This window comes from Giraffa tippelskirchi, chromosome 3 (genome assembly GCF_054371585.1).
Source record: "Giraffa tippelskirchi isolate mGirTip1 chromosome 3, T2T-mGirTip1v1.2.pri, whole genome shotgun sequence".
Classification (NCBI taxonomy): domain Eukaryota; kingdom Metazoa; phylum Chordata; class Mammalia; order Artiodactyla; family Giraffidae; genus Giraffa; species Giraffa tippelskirchi.
In genome coordinates, this window is record NC_137277.1 from 1803195 (window position 1) to 1827782 (window position 24588).

The 24588-nt window shown below is 50.0% G+C and overlaps 1 protein-coding gene across 3 annotated transcripts in view; it reads right to left on the minus strand.

Moving 5' to 3' along the window:
• WIPI1 (WD repeat domain, phosphoinositide interacting 1) overlaps positions 1-11845 on the minus strand; it is a 30111-nt gene extending 18266 nt beyond the window's left edge. The window contains exons 1-4 of one of the 3 annotated variants that reach the window (XM_081580827.1): positions 11699-11845; positions 7807-7889; positions 5762-5888; positions 945-1041 (exon numbers count right to left, since the gene is read on the minus strand). In XM_081580827.1, coding sequence (XP_081436953.1) covers positions 945-1041; positions 5762-5848 — 184 coding nt within the window. In that variant the 5' untranslated portion in view covers positions 5849-5888; positions 7807-7889; positions 11699-11845. Of the gene's footprint in view, positions 1-944; positions 1042-5761; positions 5932-7806; positions 7918-11678 lie in introns of all 3 variants that reach the window. The other 2 variants (XM_081580825.1, XM_081580826.1) reach the window with 2 other exon arrangements.
• Between the last annotated feature and the right edge of the window lie 12743 nt (positions 11846-24588).

Here is a 24588-nt window from a genome sequence, read left to right on the forward strand (position 1 = left end):
GAGCCACCAGGGAAGCCCCAGTATTTAAGAGTGTTATGTGTTAAACTTCAAGCAAGTTGACAGTTGTTTATAGAATGCAGTTCCCTCTGGGTTGATTAACGGGATATGCTTTCCAGTTTTTAGAAAGAGAAGGGAGAGAATCGTCTCTGGACTCGCAGGTGCTCTGCAGGCAGACCCCACCTGCGGCCCATCTTCGAAAGAGCGTTCTCTGGGGAGCACAGCTACCCTGACCGGTTACCCGCACTGCCGTGTGGTGCAGACGCTCCCCCGATATTCCCCGAAAGCCTGCGAGGCCGGCAGTGTCCCCATGTTCCGCGGCTGGTGGATGTTTAATGGAGATTTCCACCCACAGCCGCTCAGGGCGTAGCCTGCTGTGCTGCCAGGAAATTAACTTGGACTCTCTGGGGCAGACCCTTTAGAGGAAGCGGCCGGCCGCCTTTGACACAGGAGGGGCGGGCACGGCATGGACAGACAGAAGGAAGGAAATGCACAGGCTCGGCCGGTACCGGGTGGGAAGTGACGGCGGGAGGCGAACTGTCCTGTACCCGGAGTTCCCTGTCGAAAGGCACTCAGAGTCCATGTGCCTGAGCCTGTCGGCCGCGCGGTCCCATCTCCCTCCTGAACCCATGGAATTCATCAGGTCCAGAGCCCCAGTTTCCACTCCCAGGTTTTCGCACAGAAAATCAAGGAGAAGCTGGGAACAGACAAAGGAGACTCCTGGCCTCCGAAGATCTCATATTAGTGGTTTCCACCGCCTCCCAGGGTCTGCTGGGGAGTTATGACCGGCCGGAGGCTGCCGTCCGGGCCGGAGGCTGGGGAGGCTGAGCCTCGGGGAGCCCTGCCCATAACAATTCCACGAAGGGCTTTTCAGCTGAGGTGGAAACACAGCTGGCAAGAAGCCCCAGGGCGTGAGGCCCGGGCACTTGTCCCAAGCGGGGGCTCACCTGTCGGATTTGCGGGGATATCTAGGATGGTTTTCAGAAGTTTCATGTCCTTGATGTTGTGAATGTAAATGGACTCCTCCAGGCAGACCAGCAGCCTCTGAAATCACACAGACCATCGATTACTGGGGATGGAGAGGCACCTGGTCCTCTGAACTCAGCCCTCTGTCCTGTCCGAGCCGAAATGCGGGGGAATTGTGACCATCAATCTGAAGATTACGTTATGGACGTGTCCCCACGCTTCCATCACCATCCGCTGGACAGAAGCGCAAAGTACAGGACTTGGGGAAATTTCATTTAGAAATTGAGATTTCTTTGCTTCTTTTTTTCTTGTACTTTGCGTGTTCAGTCACTAAGTCATGTCTGACTCTTTGCGACCTTGTGGACTGTAGCCCGCCAGGCTCCTCTGTCCATGGGATTCTCCAGGCTAGAATACTGGACTGGGTGGCCATGCCCTCCACCAGGGGATCTTCCCGACCCAGGGATCAAACTTTCGCCTCCTGCATTGCAGGCGGATTCTTTCCCATCCAAGAAGGGGCTTTCAGCCTGGGGGCTCCTGCCTCCAACAGCCCCTGCTCCCCACTCCTGCAGCCTCGGCTTCCTCCAGACCATTGCTTCTTAGGCCCTGATGAGCACCAAGCGTCCCAGGGGCAAAGCCTGGAGACATGGGTTCAGGGGTTTTTAACACGGACCCTGGCAGTGAGGACCACAGCTCCCAGTCTGATCCGTTCATCCCGGGAACAACTCTTGGGAAGGAAGGACCTAAAAATTACTCTGAGAAGCAGCAGGCTCTGCTTCTGAGAAAGCCTGATGTTCTCTTCTTCCAGTAAGACTTTCCCCACTCAGAACTTTTCAGGAGACTGCGCTTGAACCAAGCAGGAAAGTAACACTGAAACACCTCTCTGTTTTATCTGAGGTTCTGCGACCACAGTGCTGGATGCCCAGAGGGGAAAAAGCAGATTCTCACAGGGTCTCCCAACTGACGGCATATATTAGCGTTCCTCTGTAAAGCGGACATTCCCTGACTTACCCAGCTTTGCCGTCTTCCCGCACTTCCTGTGACGTGACTAGCGTGTTCTATGCTCCCTTACTAACCGGTGGCCTTCCCTGGTGGTTCTGATGGTCAAGAATCCACCTTCCAGTGCAGGAGACTGGGGCTCGATCCCTGGGTCGGGAAAATCCCCTGGAGGAGAGCATGGCAACCCACTCCAGTGTTCTTGCCTGGAGAATCCCACGGACAGAGGAGCCTGGAGGGCTACAGTTCGTGGGGCTGCAAAAGACTCGGACATCGCGTAGAGAGTCAGACACGGCTGAGCGACTTTCACTTGTTAACCGGTCAGTCTCCATAGAGCCCCGGGCTGGCCTCCGGCTCAGCTCACTCCCTGTCACCCTGGCTCTCATTTGCTTCCCTAGGTTCTAGAAGAAAAGCTCCTTTTATCCTAAATAATTAGGAAATGATTTGTAGCGCCTGCTCTCAGAAGTGTCCATACAGTCACTCCCCGTCTGGACAATAAGGCTCCCTCGGAACAGATGGTCAAAGAAGTGTGGATATTTACAAACCCAGATATGTCAGGTTTATTGTCTTTATGCCACAGAATACGCTTCCTCTGTTAGTGTTAGGGGACGAAGAGCCACTAAAAATGAAGAGTCACAATTACACAATTTTCTTCCTTTCTACCCAGATTTAGGGGGTTTTCTTTCCTCTTAACTCCCTGTACAAATCTTGGACTTTCCCCCCGTTTTTCAGAAAGGAGCTGCACTGCCTGAGGACCCGATGAGACGGACGGGCAGCCCCTTTATTCACATCCTCCGGGAGGTGGGGCGGGACCCTGGCCTGGCAGGGAACAGGCTGCGGCTGCCCCCTAAACCAAAAGTGACATCCCAAACCTGAATGTTGTTTTAAATTTATCAGTCTTTTATTGATTTTGGCTCTTGTTAGAAAAACTCTTCTCTATTTGGAGAAGGAAATGGCAACCCACTCCAGTGTTCTTGCCTGGAGAGTCCCATGGACAGAGGAGCCTGGTGGGCTGCCATCTATGGGGTCGCACAGAGTCGGACACGACTGAAGCGACTTAGCAGCAGCATACACAGACTAAAGAGTAATTTTATTTATGCTTTCCTTTTTTAAAAAAATCTTAAAAAATAAAAAATCTTTTATTTTGTAACCAGTGGTTTTCCCTGGTGGCTCAGTGATAAAGAATCTGCCTGCAGTGCAGGTGACCCAGGTTCAGTCCCTGGGTCGGGAAGATCCCCTGGAGAAGGGAATGGCAACCTACTCCAGTGTTCTTGCCTGGAGAGTCCCATGGACAGAGGAGCCTGGCGGGCTACAGTCCATGGGGTCACAAAGTGTCGGCCACGACTGAGCGACTAACACTCACTTATAGTCGATTAACAAACAATGTTGTGGTAGCATCAGGCGGGCAGCAAAGGGACGCCGTCATACACACACATGTGTCCACTCCCCCCCAAACTCCCCTCCCGTCCAGGCTGCACGTGACGCTGAGCCGAGTCCTCTGTGCTGGACAGTAGGACCACGTTTGTTGCCCACTTTGAACAGAGCCGTGTCTGTAGGTCCATCCCAAACTCCCTAACTACCCTTTCCCCCCAACCTCCCCCGGCAACCATAAGTTCGTTCTCTAAGTCTGTGAGCCTGTTTCTGCCAAACCTGAACATTCTGAGGAAAAGCAAACCCTGACGACTTTCCAGACTTGCTTCAGATCCTCTCTCAGCAGAAGAAACAGTAACGGGGGAGCCCTGCTCGGCCCGAGGTCTGGCTGGCTTGGCCGCGGCAGCGCAAAGTTCTGGGCGTGGGGGTGTTCTTTAGGAGGTGGGGGAGGGGAACTCTGAAGTTAATGAGTGTTTTATTAAGGAGAGGTTGGCAGCAAAGTTTAACAGCCCCATTTGCTGATGAAAACATTGGAGAGTGAGCAAATGAGACCTTACACAAATAAACACCGGGGATACCGTTTCAGGGTTCTGATCCTGACAGGACGTTTGCCTGAACAGCCTTAAGATTTATACCCTGGCTATCACCATATGCCAAGATAAAATGCCGTGTGAAGAAATTTAATGTGCAACCAGTAGATATCAGAGACAGCGCCGGAGCCAAGAACTGTGCTTAAAAGCCTTCAAGTGAAAAAAAAAAAAGCCCTCAAGCTGCCTTTCTCTCCCTGCCAGGAACCTGGGTTTATCTTTCTTATCTCCTGGTACTCCTCACTTAGGCCCCCCTATTCTATTTCTCAGACTATTTTCTACCACCCTGGACTTCAGGGGACAGTCAGTCAAAACAGTGGATCAGCCCAAACAAACAGTCGCTTCCTTCTCAGAAACTCAAGGCAGCACTTTGCCTCACTTGTTACAAGAAAAAAAAAATTAACTAAGTGCTTAACAGTGGAGGCACAAAGGGGAAAACAGTGTCCTCAGGGAGGGCAGCGGCCTCCAGCGTCCTGGGGCCATGTAAGCGAACAGGCTGGTCTGCCTCAGCAGACAAAAAACCGATTCATTTGTTTTTGTGTTTAATGGGCTTCCCTGGTGGCTCAGTGGGAAAGAATCCACCTGCCAATATAGGAGACACGGGAGATGTGGGTCCAGTCCCTGGATGGGGACAATCTCCTGGAGGAGGAAATGGCAACCCACTGCGGTACTCTGGCCTGGAGAATTCCATGGAGAGAGGAGCTGGGTGGGCTGTAGTCCATGGGGTCGCAAAGAGTCAGACATGCCTAGTCATCTAAAGAACTGATTCATTTGTTTATGTATTTATTAGGCAGCTGGGAGACAGATATTCGCTGAGCATTTTTCTACTGAGCACTGTCTTTTTTACCAGGTCTTATGACGGTGAGCAAAATGGGTACAGGCGCTGCCCTCATAGGATTTTTCTTTGGGGGGTGCGTTTCCTGCAGCACGTCAGGTCCTTGTTCCCCTGCCAGGTATAGAACCTGTGCCCCTGGCATTGGAAGTGTAGAGTCTTAATCACTGGATCCCCAGGGAAGTCCCCCTTATAGGATTTAAAATCTAATAATTCAAGGGGAACTTGACTAATACCCCAAATGCTGATTTAACAGGAACGTGTAATTTGTAAAAGAATGTGCATTGCACATTTGAGATAACACTAAGGCTTTGTTCAACAAAGAAAGTGAAGTGTTGGTGGTTCAGTCATGTGCAACTCTTTGTGACCCCATGGACTACAGCTCACCAGGCTCCTCTGTCCATGGGATTCTCCAGGCAAAAATACTGGAGTCGGTTGCCATTCCCTCCTCCAGGGGATCTTCCTGACCCAGGGATTGAACCCAGGTCTCTTGGATTGCAGGCAGAATCTTTACCACCTGAGCCACCAAGGAAGCCCCTAACAAAGGAAACACTGCCAGAAACATCTTCAAGGGGTCCTCCTGCCTTGGACTCAACTCCTGGCCCTCAGGAAAGGCCTTGGTCACCACAAGGCTTCAGCACTAACCAGGAAGGGCCACGCTTTCTCTGCAAGACCTTACCCTGGACCTTACTCTGAGAGGCATGGCCGCCAGCCTGCAGAGACTGCCCCCCTCTGGGCCCCAAAGCGGACAGGTGCCCCTTGGTGTAAGGCTCCTGCAGGGGCTCACGAGATGGTTTCTGAGCCCAGGTTGTACCTGTACCTGGGAGGGCAGCGTTCACCCAGCCAGTGGCCAACGTTCAAGAAAGTGCAGCAGGCGGGAGGCTGGGGAGGTCCGGCCACCGCGAGGAGCAGCGTGGAGCGGACTCAGCCCTGCACTGGGGCTTAAAGCCGGTGGAGCAGGTGCCTCAAGCCCCTCCTCGGTTCCGGCGACCCCGCCCCCAGGGCCCGCACCCACCTGCCGGTTCAGCCTGATGGACAGGATGTTGCCGGAGTAGCTGTAGTTGCAGATCTCCGTGCCCTTCTTGAAGTGGTACACGTTCATCTGCCGCGGCTTCGTGTGGCTCACCACCACCACCAGGCTGCTGGAGAAGAGACGCTCCACGATGTACACGTCGGGGGTGTCATCTGCGGGGCAGGGGGCGCAGACGTCAGCCCCCGCCCTGGGCACCCTCCTGCCCACTGCTGGCCTCCACGGGGCTCACCTCCCTTGGCACCCACTTGCAATGACTTCCTTCTCTTGCACCCACAGTGAAGCTCTAACCATTTCCCGAGTCCCCACGCCCGTTAGGTGGTTGACAGGCAAGTGGTGTCCACTTGTGATCCGGGCACAAAGCCGGCTCTCCCAGCCCCCCTGAGGCCGCAGCGCTGGAGTCCCCCTCCTCCCCACCCCCTCCCTACCCGTCAGGGGCCCTGTTCACTCTGTACAACACATCTGGGAGGTTTGTTGTTGCTGTGGTTAGTCCCTCAGTCATGTCCGACTCTTTGTGACCCCGTGGACTGTAGCCCTCCAGGCTCCTCTGTCCATGGGATTCTCCAGGCAAGAATCCTGGAGTGGGTTTCCACTCTCTTCTCCAGGGGATCTTCCAGACCCAGGGATGGAACCTGTGTCTCCTGCATTGGCAGGTGGATTCTTTACCATCGCCACCAGGGAGGCCCCATCTGGGAGGATTAGACCATCTCAATCTATTCTCTCTTTTTGAAAAAATATTTGAAATTTTGATTTTATTTGGCTGCAGGAGGTCTTAATTGTAGCGTGTGGGCTTAGGTGCCCCGGGCTTGTGGGAATCTTAGTTCCCTGACCTGAATCCTCTGTGTCAGAAGGTGGATTCTTAACCACTGGACCAGCAGGGAATTCCCTCTTTTTTAAAAAAAGCAGGTACATTTGGCCTATTTATCTATGTTTTTGGCCGTGGGGCCTGTGGGGTCTTCGTTCCCCGACAGGGAGGGAACCCGCAGGCCCCGTATCGTGAGCTGGGAGCCCTAACCGCTGAGTCGCCAGGGAACCCCCTCCGTCTGCTCTCTCTCCATGAGCGGTTTCCAACGAGAGACAGCCCTGTTGGAGGTCTTGGCTTCCGGAACTCTTCAGGTCCCCGTGGCAGGAGCACGGTGAGTCCTGTGCCCACTCCCCGTCCTGCTGTGCCCCCGACTCTGAGTCCCATTCCTGTTGAAAATAACCTGGACGTCTGTGTTACGACCAGCGCAGTCCTGCACCCAGGAGCAAGGTAAACTACTAACAGAAAGCCTCTTGAGCGCCCGTGGGGAGGCCTCTGTGTCTTCCTGGAACACTCTTTGCACACACAGGCCTCTCCTGGGCTCCGTCAAGCCACACGGGGAACAACACAGGGCAGATACAGAGCATGATCTTCTCCAAAAGTTATAATAATGACGATACCATCTTACAAATAAACTAGGAGCCCAAGGCTTCGTGTGCCAAGCCACTTCCTTTCCAGGAGATCCAGAGTGATGGATTTCATCACTATGATGCTGGCAAAAATGGTGACTTTCCCTGAGACAACAAGAGACTCACGTTTCTAAGCTGGACTTATTTTGAATATTCGCTGGAAGTACCTCAATGTTTTTGATATGGACTCTGTGATTGGGACACTATTGCTTTATTAAAACCAAGAAGTGACTTCCAGAACTGAATGAATATGACCAATATTCTACAGTGCCAATGAAAGGGCAAAAAAAAATAATAATAATCCTTAAGTCATCTTTTGCTTTGACAATTATAAAAACTGATGACCATGCATATAAGTATACAAAAAAGTGTCAACAATACAGTTTCAAAGGCTTTCTTAATGTAAAAAGAAAAATGTTACCTAAGCTTTAGTCAAATCTCACTGGTGCTTTATGGTGGGTTTTTTTTTTCCTAAGCATGTGGAAGCAGTGATTTATGTTTAAACCTGAAAAAATTACTGACTCTGTAGTTGTGACGGCTCACGGGGTTGGAGGGGAGCAGAAAGCTCAGGAGCCCGGCTGAGAGTCCCACATACTTACTGCTTCCGTGGACATGGTCCAGCTGTTCCACGGAGCTCAGAGAGAACAGCTTGTACCCGGCCTTGGTTCCAATGGCGAGGGACCTGTGAAGACATGGCCAGCCGGGAGTGACTGAGGTGTTGGGTCCACCCACGGATCTGTCCACGGACAGACACAGCCATCCCTCTAGCCTCCCAGGGGGACGGGGAAACATACAGCCTCGTGCGTGTGTGTGTGTGTGTACAAATGTGTGTGTGCTTGGTCTAAGCTTCCCTTGTGGCTCAGCTGGAAAGAGTCTGCCTGCGATGCAGGAGACCGGGGTTCGATCGCTGGGTTGTGAAGATCCCCTGGAGAAGGGAAAGGCTGCCCACTCCAGTATTCTGGCCTGGAAAATTCCATGGACTAGCCCACGGGGTCGCAAAGGGTTGGACATGACTGAGTGACTTTCACTTACTTACTTAGTCACTAAGTTGTCTCCGACTCTTTATGACCCCATGGACTGTAGCCCGCCAGGCTCCTCTGCCCATGGGATTCCCCAGGCAAGAATACTGGAGTGGGTAGCCGTTACCTGTTCCAGGGGATCTTCCTGACCCAGGGATCAAACCCAGGTCTCCCGCAGTGAAGGTGGATTCTTTAGTGCTGAGCCAGTCCTACATGGACCTAAAAATGAGTCCAACTCTCTCATTTAAAATAACTATCTGAAAAGGTGAGCTTCACTCTTCACAGGGAGGCTCAGACTAAAATAAGCAGCTTACTGCTACAAGTCTGGATGCCCAAGGCTCTTGTTTCACTAGCCTGAAAAAGAGAAGGTCATATGATTTTCCTGGGAAGTTTTTTTTTTCTTCCCAAACATTTTTCTTCCCTGGGATGACAGTCGACTGTTGGTCAGCAAGGTGGCTCCTTCTGCTGAGGGGCTGACCTGGGGGAGGAGGGAGGTCAGAGGCTTGCCTCAGGCAGCAGTGGGCTCAGAACTGTAGCTGGGCTTCTAGAACCACTGCACTAATGACCACAAACAGCACCTGGAAACACTGGCCAGCAGCATCTCAAACCTTCAAAATATACATACTCTGTAGCCAGCGCTGTTTTAAAAACTTCTTCCTATAAAGATTTTTTAGGGAATGGCAACCAACTCCAGTATTCTTGCTTGGCGAGTTCCATGGACAGAGGAGCTTGGCAAGCTACAGTCCATGGGGTCGCAAAGTGTCTGACGTGACTGAGTGACTACACTTTCACTCTCTTTCATATGTGCGTTTAGTTGCAAGCCAAGGTTTCTAAAGTTTTCAAGTAAGGGGGGAAAGTTGTAATTAAGAGTCTTAAAATATTAATCTAAAGATCTGGCAACTTAAAATCATTTTCAAACATATGCTCTGCTCCAGAAGAATTTTAAATACGGGAAATGGCACTGTGATCACTATTGTGCTTTTTTTTTTTTAATTTATTTTGCGGCACCAGGTCTTAGTGGCATGGTGGATCTTTAGTTGCAGCATTCGGGTTGTAGTTCCCTGACCAGGGATCGAACTAAGCCCCCTGCATCTTGAGCACTGAGTGTTAGCCGCTGGACCACCAGGGAAGTCCCACCACTGTATTTTAAATGGTTAATCAATGGTCATAGAAAACTCTGACTCAAGGAATTCAGACTAAAACTTTATTTCATTCATAAGGCCTTTTTGCAGGAAAAAAAATATTTTTCTCACCACCTCTCCTAAAAACGGGTTTTGGGACAAATACATATCATAAATGAAATGAGAAAAAATATACCCAAATTGTCTAGCACAGGGCCAAGCGTGAAGGATGAGTGAAGCAGACTAGTAAACCTTAGTTGTCATTACTCCCTTCGCTTGAAATACTGGATCCCAAATTCGGCCTATACTTACAGCTGACACTCCTAAATGTGTTTGGTAAGGGGCGTGACATTTTAAAATCCAATGTCATACCCTCTAAGGCTCAAAGCAACTGACCGTGACAAAAAGTTTTATTTATAGGTGAGACAGAGCTGTCCAGCAGAGTCTTCATCCAAGAAAACAGAACTGACCATAGAGACTAAGGAAATTAACTTCCTGAGCACCCTATGGTTTTGAAAATAACATGCCTCTCCAACTGCTATAGAGAGCTGGGACTCGCCTAGAGTAAAAATTAACACTCTTAAAAACATCTAATAAAGAGTGCTGCAAAGCAGAATTGAGAATACTTCCTGCTAAGAAGTGAACTAACTCTCCTCCTTAACCTGCTCTCCTCCTTAAGCTGAGTTCAATTGGGAAGGCAAACACCCAGGGGTTTCAACAGCCACCCTCTCTTGCAAAATGTTTCTTACAAAACATCAGAATGGTATCTAGACCATCATTTTTGTAAACTGTTGGTCTCAAACCATGAGAAAACAATTCAGTGAGTCATGAGTGGCTTAAAAAAAAATACAAAATTCCAGAAGGTAGCACATATAGGAAGGGTAAATAGCTGTGAATCGCTTTTCAGTGATTATATATATATATATATATAATATTGGAGAAGGAAATGGCAACCCACTCCAGTATTCTTGCCGGGCAATCCCATGGACAGAGGAGCCTGGTGGGTCCATGGTGTCAAAAAGGGTCAGGGGACACCACTGAGCAACTAAACAACAATGTATATTATATATGTCTGTGTGTGTGCATATAGATAGATAGACAGATATTGGGTAATGTTGTAACGTGTATTTCTTATTGTGGGCTGTGGACAAGGAAAGCTTGAAAGTCACTCATGAAACCAAATTGTCTGGCCACCAGCTTACACGATTACACATACAGTTTTTCTCAAACAAAGGCATATTGTTTGGCATGGGGTGTTTTTAAAGAGAAGACAAAGGGCATGGAAGGCCAGGGTTGCTTATGGCACATGACAGCCTTAATGACACCACTGAATGTTCCATGTTAGCACAGCCCAGGCACAGATGGCCAGCACACCTGCCTGAAGACGACGCCATGAAGGAGCCCAGCAGAAACTGGTACAGCAGGAAATGGGGGACTGGGACCGGTCATCGCTGCCTGATGCTGTGTGGCACATTCCAAAGAGATTATTCCATATGGTCCCCGAGATGTCTAACAACCCCACAAAAGGAGGAAAGGGAGCAGCCTTCTGCTTCTAAGGGACTGACTCCTCCAGATGTCTCAAACACAGTCCAGCAACCCCCGGCTCACTGGCCAAAGTCCGAATGTGAACATCAAGGCGAGACATTCAAAAGCCACTCAAGAAGCACCAGAGTGGAGGTCACACTCCCCCGGAGGGCAGCCTGGGCCGGGGACAGGGTGCCTGGACTCCCAGGAGGACTTCCATCTGGCCGAGTGGGCTTCCTGAAGACACACTGGGGGCAATGGGAAGGTTCCTGACAACCCGGCCCGTAGGCAGGCGCCCAGGCTGGGCTGGGCTGGGACCGGGCTGGACTGGCTTTGGGGATAGGCTGCCTCCTTGTCGTTGGCCCTGCCCAGATGCCACGTTGAGATGCTCAAGGACAAATGGGAAAGTTTTTCCTGAATTCCCATCTTCCTGGGCCCTAACTATCTCGCCCTGGGTCAACTTGCAACTTCCCCGTCCGCTCCGATCTCCTTTGTCTTGGCCACCGCCCCTCCTGCCCAGACCCCTGCTTTGGTCACTCCCCGGCCCCCCACGTTCCCCAGCCTCCTTCCGCCCCCTCCTTGGGCTCTGTCCCCCCTTCTCCTGGCCGGCCCCTCCTGGCTCCCTGCCGGCAGGGGGACCGGGGCGCTCAGCCCTGAGCCGGAGGACGGGCGGCCCGAGGACCCGCACCGGCCCGGGCCGCGCCGGCCGTCCCGCCCAGGCCTCGGGGGCGCAGGCCCGCGCCCGCTGTCCAAGTCGCCGACTGCACGACACCCCCCGATCGTGACTTTTCTCCCCCAGCTCCCGGCGGGGAGGCGGCCCGGCTTACGTGCAGTCTTGGTTGAAGGAGAAGCAGCTGAGCGCCCCCTCCGCCCCGCCCGGGGAGCTGTCCGCGGCCTCGGCCTCCATCGGGGGCTCGACCCGGGAAGCCGCGGCTCTGAGCGGGCGACAGCCACCTCAGCAGCCCGCTGGCGCCGGCCCCGCGGGCCGGTCCCGGGCCCCGCCCCGCCCCGCCCGGGCCCCGCCCCGCCCCGCCAGGCCCCGCCCCGGACCCCGCCCACCCGGGCCACGCTACCCTAGCCCGAGCCCGCCAGGCCCCGCCCCCGCCCGGCCTCAACCCTCCAGGCCCCGCCTCCGCCCCACCCCGCCCGGGCCTGCCAGGCCCCGCCCTTTCCCTCCAGGCCCCGCCCCTGTCGGCGTCGCCCCGCCCCTCCTGGTCCCGCCCCGCCCCTCCGGCCGGTCCGGCTGACTTAGCCACCGAGAGGGCGGGGTCCCGCCGCCGGCCTCCATTGGTGGAGAGCCCAGAGCGCGGCGCACAACTAGCCAACGGGCGAGGGCGGTGGGCGGACCCGCCCTGCTGGAGACCCGCCCCCAGCTCCGAGGCACGGCTTGCCATTGGGTGGAGGAGAGGGACGCAACGGCTGCAGGCCACGTGGTGGTGTTTTCATTGCGGGGGCGGCGGGGCGGAGCGCGGGGAGGGAGAGACCCGGCAGCTGAGCCGGGCCTGCGGGCTGAGTCCAGTCCCGCGTCTGCGTCGCGGCTGCGGTCTCACCCCACCCGACGTCCGGGCTATTAAACTGACAGTTTAGAAGCGCGCGTTGGACGCTAAGGCCCCACCCTCTTCTGGAGTCTCCGAGCTGCTTGGAAAACTGTTTCTAACAAGGGTGCTGAGGCCGGACAGATAAGGGGTTGTCTCATCCCTTGTCCCGCCGTTACAACTCTTACCGCAGGTCCAGAGCTGTGTTAACAATGAGCTTTATCTCGTTGAATTCTTGTAACAGTTTGTGAAGAAAGTATGATTATGCCCAATTTAGAGAAGCCGTAACAGAGGCAGAGAGAACTGCTACACAATTCTGTCTGAAGTAACATAGTAAATGGTAAGATGTGGAGTTGCCTGATTTCAAGACCCGTACACCAAACAACTCTGCTAGACACCATTTGGCAAAACCTGTCTGATTTGTAGCTGAAGAAAAAAAACCCGAAAGAAAATGTGTGTAGCTTAGTGTGTTTAATGAAAGGGATGGAGTTTTGTAGACAGCACAGTAAAAACTCAGATAATCGGAGGTGAGTCCTGACAAAGGGTCTCTCTTCCCAACGTAAATACATGTTGCCATCGAATTACCAACACAGCTTATGAGTCAGCAGGTCTACTAGTTTTAGCTTTATATAATTATTGATGAATTTTTAATTCAGGCTTTTCCAGTTTTGAGACGAAATGGTATTTTATTGTTGTCTTGCCACAGCATTCAAACTGGCATAGTTCAATTTTTCTATTATGTGACAAAGCTATATACATACTTTTTGGAACAGTGAACAAAGCGGGCTGCTTCTCTTAAGCTTTTCTGGTTGAGTTTTGGTTTTGTTTTTCTGAAATGCAAATGTAACAGTTTCTTCTTTCAGTGCTATTATTCTTTCAGCTGATGTAAAAATAGCTCAGCTCATAGATTGACAGATGTTGATTGCTCTTTAGTCAAATGTTAGGTGTTGTGTAAATTGTTGTAAAGGAAGCAGCTGCTGCTTGGATGGTTTAACTGAATCATCCTTGTAACCTCTCAGTTCAGAGGTGATTTCCTGCTCACCTCCCAGCTCAGGCAAATGCTGCAACCCTTTTTGTTCTATTTAGAAAACAGAAAATATGGCATACTAGGTGTGAGGTTGTTGGGAGAATTACATAATGTGCCCAGTAGGTTTTTAAAGTCGTATTATTACCAAGAATTTGGACTTAATGGAGTAGAGATGGGAGATGGTGTTAGTTTTTGAGCAGGAGTGTTTCATGATAAAAGCAGTGTTTTAGGCAGATAAAATGGGCCAGGGTGTGCAAAATAGATTAGAAGGGGGAAAAGCCTAGACTAAGGTGAAATTTTAGGAGTGAAAGAAGTGAGAAAGTGGGCTCTAGGATGGGGCAAGGTCAGAAAGGTTAGGACAAACCCAAGAGGTGTTTTTCCCTCTGATATATTTGACATAAAACTTTGTGTAAATTTAAGGTTTACAACGTGTTGATTTCATACATTTATGTATTGTAATATGACTGCCATTGTAGATATAATTAGCCCCTCATCACGTCACACTAAGGGCTATTTTGAAGCAGTGCTATCCAACAGAAAGAAATGAGAGCCACAGGTGTGAACCCCAAATGTAATTTAAAATTTTCGAGACATATGTTATTTAAATTTTTTGAAATGCCACCTTGTTAAAAAGGGTAAAGAAAAATGGGCAAGTTAGTTTTAATAATATTTAACCCTTTAAATGTTATTAAGTTTAACCCAGTATGTCAAAAATATTTTAGTGGGTAACCCAGGTAAAGTTATTGATCAGTCAGTTAGATTATTGATCAGTCAGTTTAGACTGTCATTATTTTTTAGCATAAATATTGAAAATCGCGTGTTTGTGGGACCTCCCACGTGGTCCGGCGGCTAAGACTCTGAGATCCCCTTGCAGGGTGCCCAGGTTTGTTCCCTGGTCGGGGAAGTAAATCCCAACCAAGATCCAGTGCAGCCAAGTATATAAATTAATAAATATTAAAAGTAAACTAATGATCTTTAAAAAAAAAAAATCCTGTGTGTCCTTTTCCCTTCCTGCATATCTCAATTCACATTAGCCACATTTTAGGTGCTGTCTCATTGTCCAGGGGACCTTTGAGAGCCTAAGCCTCAGGGTCCGATGGCTGATGGGGAGGTGGGGGTAGCTGGGAAGAAGAGGGGAGGTTTAAAGCCAATTCTGTGGCGGCCACTCCAGTATTCCTGCCTGGAGGATCCCATGGGCGGAGGAGCCTGGAGGGCTGCGGTCCACGGGGTCGCAGAGTCGGACACGACTGAGGGACGAAACCACGGACCACCACCAGTCTGCTGCCTTCAGAGACCAGACGGCTGGCAGGCGTTTAGGAAGATGCTTTCAGTTGCAGACACGGAGGGGAGGTAGACTGGGCGCTCATCAAAATCGAGGTTCTGATCTAGAGATGCAGATATGGAAGAAAACAGCTCACCTTCCCAGCTCCACGTTTTCCTGCGGATGGTCTGCCTTGTCTATTTCCTACAGGTTAATGGGTCACCACCCACCAATTGCCATGTGGATATAACATCCCAGGGAGGCCTCATCTGGTTTTATTTTTCCCAAGACAGTACAGAAATCTGTGTCTTACGTCAAGGTATATAGAAATATTTGTTTTATAGAAACCTACATTTTTGTAAAAATTTTAAATGCTGACTACTAATTCTTCTTTTTAAAAAACACTATGTGAGCCAAACTAAATGCATCAGCTGCTGGATGTGGTTTGTGGACAGCCAGTTTGTGACTCCTGTTAGAGACAGAAGGAGCCGCTTTGAGAGGTTCCACTCTCAAATTAAAAAAAAAAAATCCCAGAAATCCATTTGGATAAAAAATCAAGGGAAAGATTATAAATAAATTCAGAGGTGCTGAATTCATTTACTGTCAGGATAATTTTTTTTTTTTTTCCAAGTTCTAGTTCTTGTGTAGGTTCTATGTGAGTGGAAACTCCTGATTTAGATATTGACTTATGGCATCTTTTTTTTAAAGAATTTTTTTTGATGTGGACCATTTTTAAAGTCTTTATTGAATTTGTTACAATATTGTTTCTGTTTCATGTTTTGGTTTTTGGCCCTGAGGTATGTGGGGTCTTAGCTCCCTGACCAGGGATGGAACCTGCATCCTTTGCATGAAATGTCAAGTCTTAACCACTGGACCATCAGGGAAGTCCTCACTAACGGCACGTTAATCCTTCCATATTCTTGGAACAGAGTTTTCAAGGTCAAGTAACAGAAGCAAAGGAATATTGGAGGAGGGGGAGGGAGAGAACACACAGTTTACTGGAATGGGAACAGGAGTCTGTCTGACTTTCTCTCTTTTTTCTCCAATGAGAACTCCTACAGTCCATCTTTTCCCAGACAAAATATCCATTCTCTCTAGGGAAACGCACATCAGCTGAAGATCGGGAGGACCAAGCCAGGGTCTGAAAATCTAACATCCTTGGTAAGATAAAATTGCAGGCCACAACTCAGCGAATGGGAGGGCTTCCTATTTGTGTAACAATCAGGTTGTAATTGAAAGATGCTGACCAGGGTGTGCGCAGGGCATTAACAGAGGAAGCTGGAAATGAGACATCCTGTCTGATGCAACCCTCCGGACACCCAGTATGGTTGCCCGTGACACCCAACTGTCTATAATTAGAGTGATTACTAGGTGAGTAAATACCACTCCTGGCTGCTGCTGCTTTTTATAAAATCCATTCTATTTTTATAAAATCATGTCACGGGAAACGATCTCCTTTTCTCTTCTGGTTGATGTGTTTCAACACTCTGAACGAGAGCTGAGAAAGAATAGACCCGCAGTGGGTAAGTGCATGTGGTAGTTCTGTGGTTAAAGAGGGGAGGAGGAGCCATGAGAGTAGGTAAGCCTTGGGGGTGAGTCAAGGGCGGGGGGATGGCTCACGGGGTGGAAGGAGCTCAGGAAGTCAGCCCCACCGCCCTCAGCAGGGAAGGACGCACTGGAATATAGGGTGACTTCTGGGAGAGGAGACAGTCCCATGGGCTTGGCCATCAGCAAGTCCCCAGTCAGGGCAAAACTGGACTTGTTTGTTACTCATCGTGGGCACCATCTGTGTGTGAGAGTCTGGCTGCAGTGAGTGAACAGACCTTGGGATGGGCCTCTGTTCCCCAAATGGAACCGTTATTTCTGGTTTTATTGGTTACATAAAGGGATGACAAGGGGCAAAATCTAACAACCGTTCTAATATTCCTTGATGTGTGTATTTCCTCTTGAGGGAAAGAAACAATGATATGTCACTGAAGAAGGGGTATCTTTGTTTTCACCCTCCTCCCTGATCTGCCATATTTTGGCATCCAGAATAATCTTCCTAAAACACCAAAACACATCACAGTTTCTCCATAAACAGTCGCTGATCAATTGACATTCATGAAGTTAGTAGCTTTCTATGCCTGTGTTTGCAGACAAGCCTTGAGCTAATGGTCTATTATTCAAGACAATGCAGGGAGGTTCAGTCACTGAGTTTCTGTTCACTGGGACCTCTGAAGACCAGCCAGGATTACAGACTTGGGTTCATCGGATCAGCCAATCACCCGGACTTAAGTGTTAGCATACAGATATAGGCGGTATCTGCAAATGGAAAACAAAGCTTTATAGAAAACTTGGCTCGAAGCATCTCATTAAATGCTCATGACATCCCTCCTGTGCAGGCTTTTACCCGCATCACGCAGCTGTGTAAACCAAGTGGAGAGGTGCTGGGTAAACCTCTCGGGGTCCGGGGGCAGGTTGTGCTGGAGATGTTCACTCGGTCAGACTTGTTCACCCATTTCACCCTGACTCTCACATGGTCGTGACTTGAGGAGAGAAACAGTGTTGGAATCCAGACCTCTCAGCCATTCTCTAGAGAGGCAGGGTAGAGAGAGAAAGGCAGGGTAGAGAGAGATAGGCAGGGCTGTGTCCAGAAGGCCAGAGGTCAGGCTCCAAGGGGAGGCACCGGGTCCTGCTGCTTTTCCCAATGGCCCAGAGCTTCGCTCACCGTCGTTGGGTTACTGCTCCGAGGACAGTTGGCCCTCCGTATCTGTGGATTCCATATTCATGCATTCAACCATACTTTGATCGAAAGTCTCAAAATAAATAAGTGAATTCCAGTTCTAAAAGGCAAACTTGGGATCTGCCATGCCAGTGAATGTTTACATAACACTCACACAGTTCGGAGCTTCCCTGGGGGCTCAGACGGTGAAGAATCCGCCTGCAGCGCAGGAGATGCAGGTTCAACCCCTGGGTCAGGAAGATCCCCTGGAGAAGTAAATGACAACCCACTCCAGTATTCTCGGCTGGAGAATCCCATGGACAGAGGAGCCTAGTGGGCTACAGTCCACAGGGTTGCAAAGAGTCAGACATGACTGAGCATGTCTAACACTAACACTACATTGTATTAGGTATTACAAGTGAAGCAGAGATGATTTAAAGTATGTGGGAGGTGTGCCTAGGTTGTGTGCAAATATCATGCTGTTTTATGTAAGAGGCTTGATTTTTTTTCCCCCTGCCTTGCACAGAATGTGGGATCTTAGTTCTCCAACCAGGGATGGAATCTGTGCCCTCAGCAGGGGAAGCACGGAGTCTTACCCACTGGGCCACCAGTGAAGTCCCTAAGGAATTCGATTTTGATATGGAGAAGGTTCCTGGAGCCAATTCCTGGGGGTACCCCAGGGTCGACTGCACTAAAAACATCTTTCGCTCCCATCAAGGGTTGATCTGCGCTCCGTGGTGGGGGTGGCTGGTTGATAAGTGATGCCGTGGGACTCTGGGTTTCTTCCTGGTCTAAAGAGATGGCCTAGGGAGTGGTCACCGTTCCTTGGAATTCATCCTCTCCCAGAAAAAGGTGCTTTCAGAAGTCTTAGGACTGCAGGGCGACAGATAAGAATCCCACAATGCCTGGTGAACGGCGCCATCTAGTGGTCTGAAGTATTCCATTCCAGGCTGGTGGCTGGATTTTGAAGAAAAGCCTGACTTGAGTGAGATTTGGAGACTTGATTCTAAAGCTTTGGAGGGCGAGTCCCCGAGGTGCCCCTGTGTTTTCTCCAAGCCTCTGTACGGGGTCTGCGTTGAAAACATGGAGGCTTCACTCCCTACTTCCTCTGTTGGGAGGGGTCTGCAAAGTCACTCACTTGTCAAGTTTTTATCACGTGCCTGCCTGTTGCTCTCCTGCCACAGTTCCAGGCGCTGGGGACGCACCGTGGGAAAAAGCTTTTTAAAAATCCCTGACCGAAGATCTAAATAGACATCTCTCCAAGAAAGACAGGTGGCCAACAGGAATGTGAAAAGACACTCCACGTTGCTAACTATTAATATTCGGAGAAGGCAATGGCACCCCACTCCAGTACTCTTGCCTGGAAAATCCCATGGATGGAGGAGCCTGGCAGGCTGCAGTCCATGGGGTCGCTAAGGGTCGGACACGACTGAGCGACTTCACTTTCGCTTTTCACTCTAATGCATTGGAGAAGGAAATGGCAACCCACTCCAGTGTTCTTGCCTGGAGAATCCCAGGGACGGGGGAGCCTGGTGGGCTGCCATCTGTGGGGTCGCACAGAGTCGGACACGACTGAAGCGACTTAGCAAAATGTAAATTGAAACTGCAATGAAGTATTACCTCACACTGGTCAGAATGACCATCATTAAAAAGTCCACAAACAATAAATGCTGGAGAGGGTGTAGGGAAAAGGAACCCTCCTATACTTTTGGTGAGAATGTAAATTGGTACAGCCACTATGGAAAACAGTATGGAAGTTCCTTAAAAAAACTAAAAATAGGACTACCATATGACCTAGCAATCTCACTCCTGGGCATATATTTGGAGAAAACTGTACTTTGAAAAGATACATGTACCCAAATGTTCATTGCAGAACTATTTATAATAGCCAAGACATGGTCAGTAAGTAAGTAAGTATGTGAAGTCGCTCAGTCGTATCCGACTCTGCAACCCCATGGACTGAAGCCCACCAGGCTTCTCTGCCCATGGGATTCTCCAGGCAAGAATACTGGAGTGGGTTGCCATTTCCTTCTCCAAGACATGGAAGCAACCTAAATGTCCATCAACAGATGAATTGATAAAGATGTGGTACATATATACAGTGGACTACTACTCAGCCATAAAAAGGATGGAATGATGCCATTTGCAGCAACATGGATGGACTTAGAGATTATCATACTAAGTGAAGCATGTCAGGCAGAGAAAGACAAATATCATGGGATATCACTTAGATGTAGAATCTTAAAAAATGATACAATGATCTTATTCACAAAGCAGAAACTGACTCACAGACATAGAAAACAGACTTACGGTTACCAGAGGAGAAAGGGAGTGGGTAGGGATAAACGAGGAGCTTGAGATTAACAGGTACACACTAGTACATAAAAAATAGATGATCGGCAAAGACCTACTGTGGGCCTCCCTGAGAGCCCAGTTGGTAAAGAATCTGCCTGCAATTGCAGGAGACCCCGGTTTGATTCCTGGGTCGGGAAGATCCCTTGGCGAAGGGATAGGCTACCCACTCCAGGATTCTTGGGCTTCCCCTGTGGCTCAGCTGGTAAAGAATCTGCCCGCAATGCGGGAGACCTGGGTTCGATCCCTGGGCTGGGAAGATCCCCTGGAGAAGAGAAAGGCTACCCACTCCAGTACTCTGGCCTGGAAAATTCCACGGACTGTACAGTCCGTGGGGTCCCAGAGACTTGGACACGACTGAGCGACTTTCTCTTTCAAAGATCTACCGTGTAGCACAGGCAACTCCACTCAATATTCTGTCATAACCCACGTGGGACAAGAAGAGGGAAAGATACATGTAGAGCTGAATCACTTGACTGACTCCTGAGACTAACACAGCTTTGTAAATCGAGCATTCTCGAATATGAAATAAAAGTTAAATTTAAAAATAATAAAAAAGCGCATGCCCACAGAGGCAGAAAGACCATAAAGAAAAGAATAAAGTGGAGAGTAACTTAGACGTAATGAGTGCTCAGAAGAGAAATTAAGATCCTCTGGGGAAGGAAATGGCAACCCACTCTAGTATTCTTGCCTGGGAAGTCCCATGGACAGAGGAGCTTGGTGGGCTACTGTCCATGGGGTTGCAAAAGAGTCGGACACGACTTAGCAACTAAACAACAATTCATTGAAACACAGTGCATGAGGACGGTATTGTCAAATATTTTTTAAAAATAGCGAGTGAGTATTGTTTTCATTAGTTATGTCTGTCTGGTCCCTCCTGCTCTGAGCATTTTTGGGCTACAGACCCTCTTGGTTTGACTGGGAGCTTCACACCCAGCCCTCCCGCCTGGGGCCTTCTGGAACTTTTCTCAGGCAATACTCGGATGTCCAGGGAAAGACCAGAGTGGTTCCAGGCAGGCGTGTCCATGTGCTCAGCACGCACACCCAAGAGGCAGGGAGAGGGTGCACAAAGTGATTGGCAAAATCCGGCCTGCGTCTCAGGAAGCTCTCACAGCAGCAGAAGCCCAGGACAGAGCGGAGGCAAGGGTGAGGGCTGAGAGCCGGCTGGAGGCTGGTCCGTCCGTCCCGGCTGGAGATGCCGAGGCCTGAGCGCAGGTGGCCGCCGAGGGTGCAGGACTCAGTGGCCCACGGCACAGACCACGGGTGTCCGTGGGGACGACGCTGAAGTTTGCTTTTTCCTTTCCTGTACTTTTGTCTGCTTTTAGTAAAATGTGCATTCATGTTCTCTCTACGTGTATGTTGATAGGGTGAACTACATTGATTCATTTTTTCAATGAAGATGAAAGTTGTATTTGAGGGACCTTTTTGTCTGTTTGCAGCACAATTTGTTATCTGGTCCTAGTATCTCAAAGAGTCAGAATCAGACACGACGGAGTGGCTAAGCACAGCAGTCACAGTGTCTGGTTATGGGTTTCCCAGGTGGCGCTCGTGGTAAGGAACCTGCCTGTCAATGCAGGAGACGTAAGAGACCTGGCTTCAATCCCTGGGTCAAGAAGATCCCCTGGAGGAGGGCATGGCAACCTACTCCAGGATTCTTGCCTGGGGAATCCCATGGACGGAGGAGCCTGGTGGGCTACAGTCCATGGGGTCACAAAGAGTCAGACACGACTGAAGCGGCTTAACATGCACAGTATTTGGTTATATTAATAGACATTGTTTTAACGTCATTGTGACTTCTCTTGAGACAGAGCAACTTCAAATGTGCAAGACGGACCGATACCAAACTTTCTGATCTGCAGCATGTACTTAGAACGCCCCAGCTGTTTCTGGAATCATCTTACAAAGATCAGGCAACTGTGTGTTCGTGGCTTGGTATCTGGTGTTGGCAGCGCTCGTTGTTGGAACGGGTCACATCCGTTGGGCCCAGTTATTTTTATGTCATTTACCAAACATGCTGCACTTACGGAACAGCCTGGGGTCAGTTCTTGTTGGATGGAAGCCCTTCTTTCTTTTAACTTTTTATTTTGTATTGAGGTGTAGCCACTTAACAAACAGTGTTGTGATAGTTTCAGGTGAACAGAAAGGACCCATCCACACACATACATGTGTCCATTCTCCCCCAAACTCCCCTCTCATCCAGGCTGCCACATGACATTCAGCAGAGTTCCCTGGGGGAAGCCTTTCTTTTTACAAGCAGAAACCCCAAGCTGACTGTGCTGGTGAGCCTGAAGGTGTCACCGTCCTTATACTTTGATGAGCAATCAAATCTCAGTGACAGGGGCTTCCCGGGTGTCATTGGTGGTAAAGAACCCATCTGCCAATGCAGGAGACACAAGAGACGTGGGTTTGATCCCTGGGTGGAGAAGATCCCCTCGAGGAGGAATTGGCGACCCACTCCAGGATTCTTGCCCGGAGAATCCCATGGATGGAGGAGCTGGCGGGCTACAAAGGAGGAGAGGAGGCTACAGAGGAGTCCATGGGGTCACAGAGTCAGTTACAACTGAAGTCGTAACAGTAACCTCAGGCGAGCGGCGCTGGACGAGCCTGCGGTTTGAGTGGGTGTGTCTGGATCCACCCCAGAGTGAGAGATCCTGCTGACCCCGAACGGGGCGTAATTCTTCTGCTTTCTCTGTGTCACAATGGTCGGGGCCCCCAGGCCGCTTTGGCACGACCATGGGGTGATGGTAACTCATCAAGCGGCAGTTTCCGTGGGTTTCCATTCCTCTCACTGATCAGATCTGCCGGCTGCAAAAGCGTGTGGCCAAGATCGTCTGATAAAACTGTGCCTCACAGCCCTCCACCCGCCAAATGCTGCTCGGCATTTAGATAAGCCCCTGCTTTAAGGCCCTGCTGGCGGGAAGAGCCTGGCCTCACTGCTGGTCTGCAGGGACGTTCAGCACGGAATTGTTCTGGCACTGGGAGAACAGGACAGAGCAGCCCCGTGAATCTGCTTGCGAATCTGCTCCCAAAGAGCGGGCAGGGGGACTGGGGGGCTTGGGGGGCTGTTCCTGGCTCCCCTGGCGACCTCAGGCTAAATCCTCTTGAGCTGATTTTCGACAACCACAGACTGCCGCCATTCTAGCTCTGCTGGTGCATCTGAGCGGCTTGCTTCCTTTCTGTCTGTCGATCTCGGATGCTTCTGATTTGTGAAAATTTCAGCCATGTGTTTGTTCTTGCTTTGCGGATATTCTTGGTATTCCATTTGATATTTCTGTAAAAGGCCCCTTTTCAATTCATCTTTCCTTGGGAACACAATCTCCTGTATTCTTATGTCTATTTTTCTCAACGTCTTCATGTCTATTTCTGGCCATGCTCTGGACTACAAAGTTTTATGTCATAACAGAAATTCATTCTGCTTCAACACACAAGCTCAGAGGTGAATCCACGGGGCCACGTTGAGGGATCAGTATCTGAGCAGATCCTGGGCTGCCGTCTCTGGCCTGTTCGTTCCATTCTAGTCTCTGATTCTCCAGCTAACTCCTCCTGATGCACCGCTGGTCCTCTAGATATGCTGGGACAGGATCTTCAGATAAGCCCAGGTGTGCGATCCCAGCTTTGGCTCAGCCTAGGAGCTCCGCTCTGCAGGTTTCTATGTTAGGGCGAAATGTGGTACCAATCACAGGAGATAGAGGAGGAGAAATTACATTGGGAACCAGAGCCTTAGGTTCCTTTGAACCAAAGATGTGGGTGACATCAAAGAGGGAACATCTCAGCAGCAAAATGTGGTACCAATCACAGGAGATACAGGAGGAGAAATTACATTGGGAACCAGAGCCTTAGGTTCCTTTGAACCAAAGATGTGGGTGACATCAAAGAGGGAACATCTCAGCGGCAACTGATACCTGTGTCCCGGGCATGGGGTAGATCTATGGGATAGAGAGAGAAAGACAGACAGACAGGCAGGGTTGGGGGTGGGAGGGAGAGAGCAAGCGAGAACCGGATCAACGGCGGAGAGGAAGTAGCTGAAGCCATGAGACCAAATAACGGGCAAAGGAAAACAGGCCAGGTGCCGGAGAACTGGAATTCAATGTCCTGGTTTGATGTCTGGACTATTCCTTTAATTTTAGTGACACTATCGGAAGGGAAGCTGGCTTGTGTGTTTAGCCGGCTGGGGCAGCTCTAAGTCACACATTGCTGACGCGTGAGAGCCTCTGTTATAAATGGAAACTCGAACTGCCTGACGCTCATCAGCTGAAACTAAGTGCCCAGGTTTATTTTGGTGCCTATTAATTACCCACAGATCACCTATTGTCCTTATTGGTTGCAAATACGTGCAGGGAATAAAAAGCTGGTGTGTTCTCCAGAAACACAGCTGTGAGTTTTTACGGCTGCATACCTGGAGTGGGCGTGATTTAGATGTTTCATGATTCCTCTGAGGTTGGAAGCATCCTTTGGTGGGTCTCTGATTTCCTGTGGAAGCTTGGCTGCGGGGGTTATTGAAGACATTGAGTCAATAAGATATATCTTAAAATATGGACAGTGGGAATTTCCTAGGTCATCAGTTCTTCCCTTTCTGCTCTCTTCCCGGGGATCTTTCCCCACACTTGGCGCTTTAAGTCAGCCTCTATCTACAGTTGACTGCGGTCTGACCTTGCTCTCTGGAATGACCTGCCTGCCTCTGACGTTCACCGCACGTCCACATGCCCTCTCAGCTGCATTCCTGATGGGATCACTTTCTCCTGAGCTCTTGAAAGAATCCTGCCTCAGCAACTCCCAGGCAGTGGTGGGAGAGGTGCTTTTTAAAAAGAGATTTGGCGCACACCAAGGACAGGAGTCAC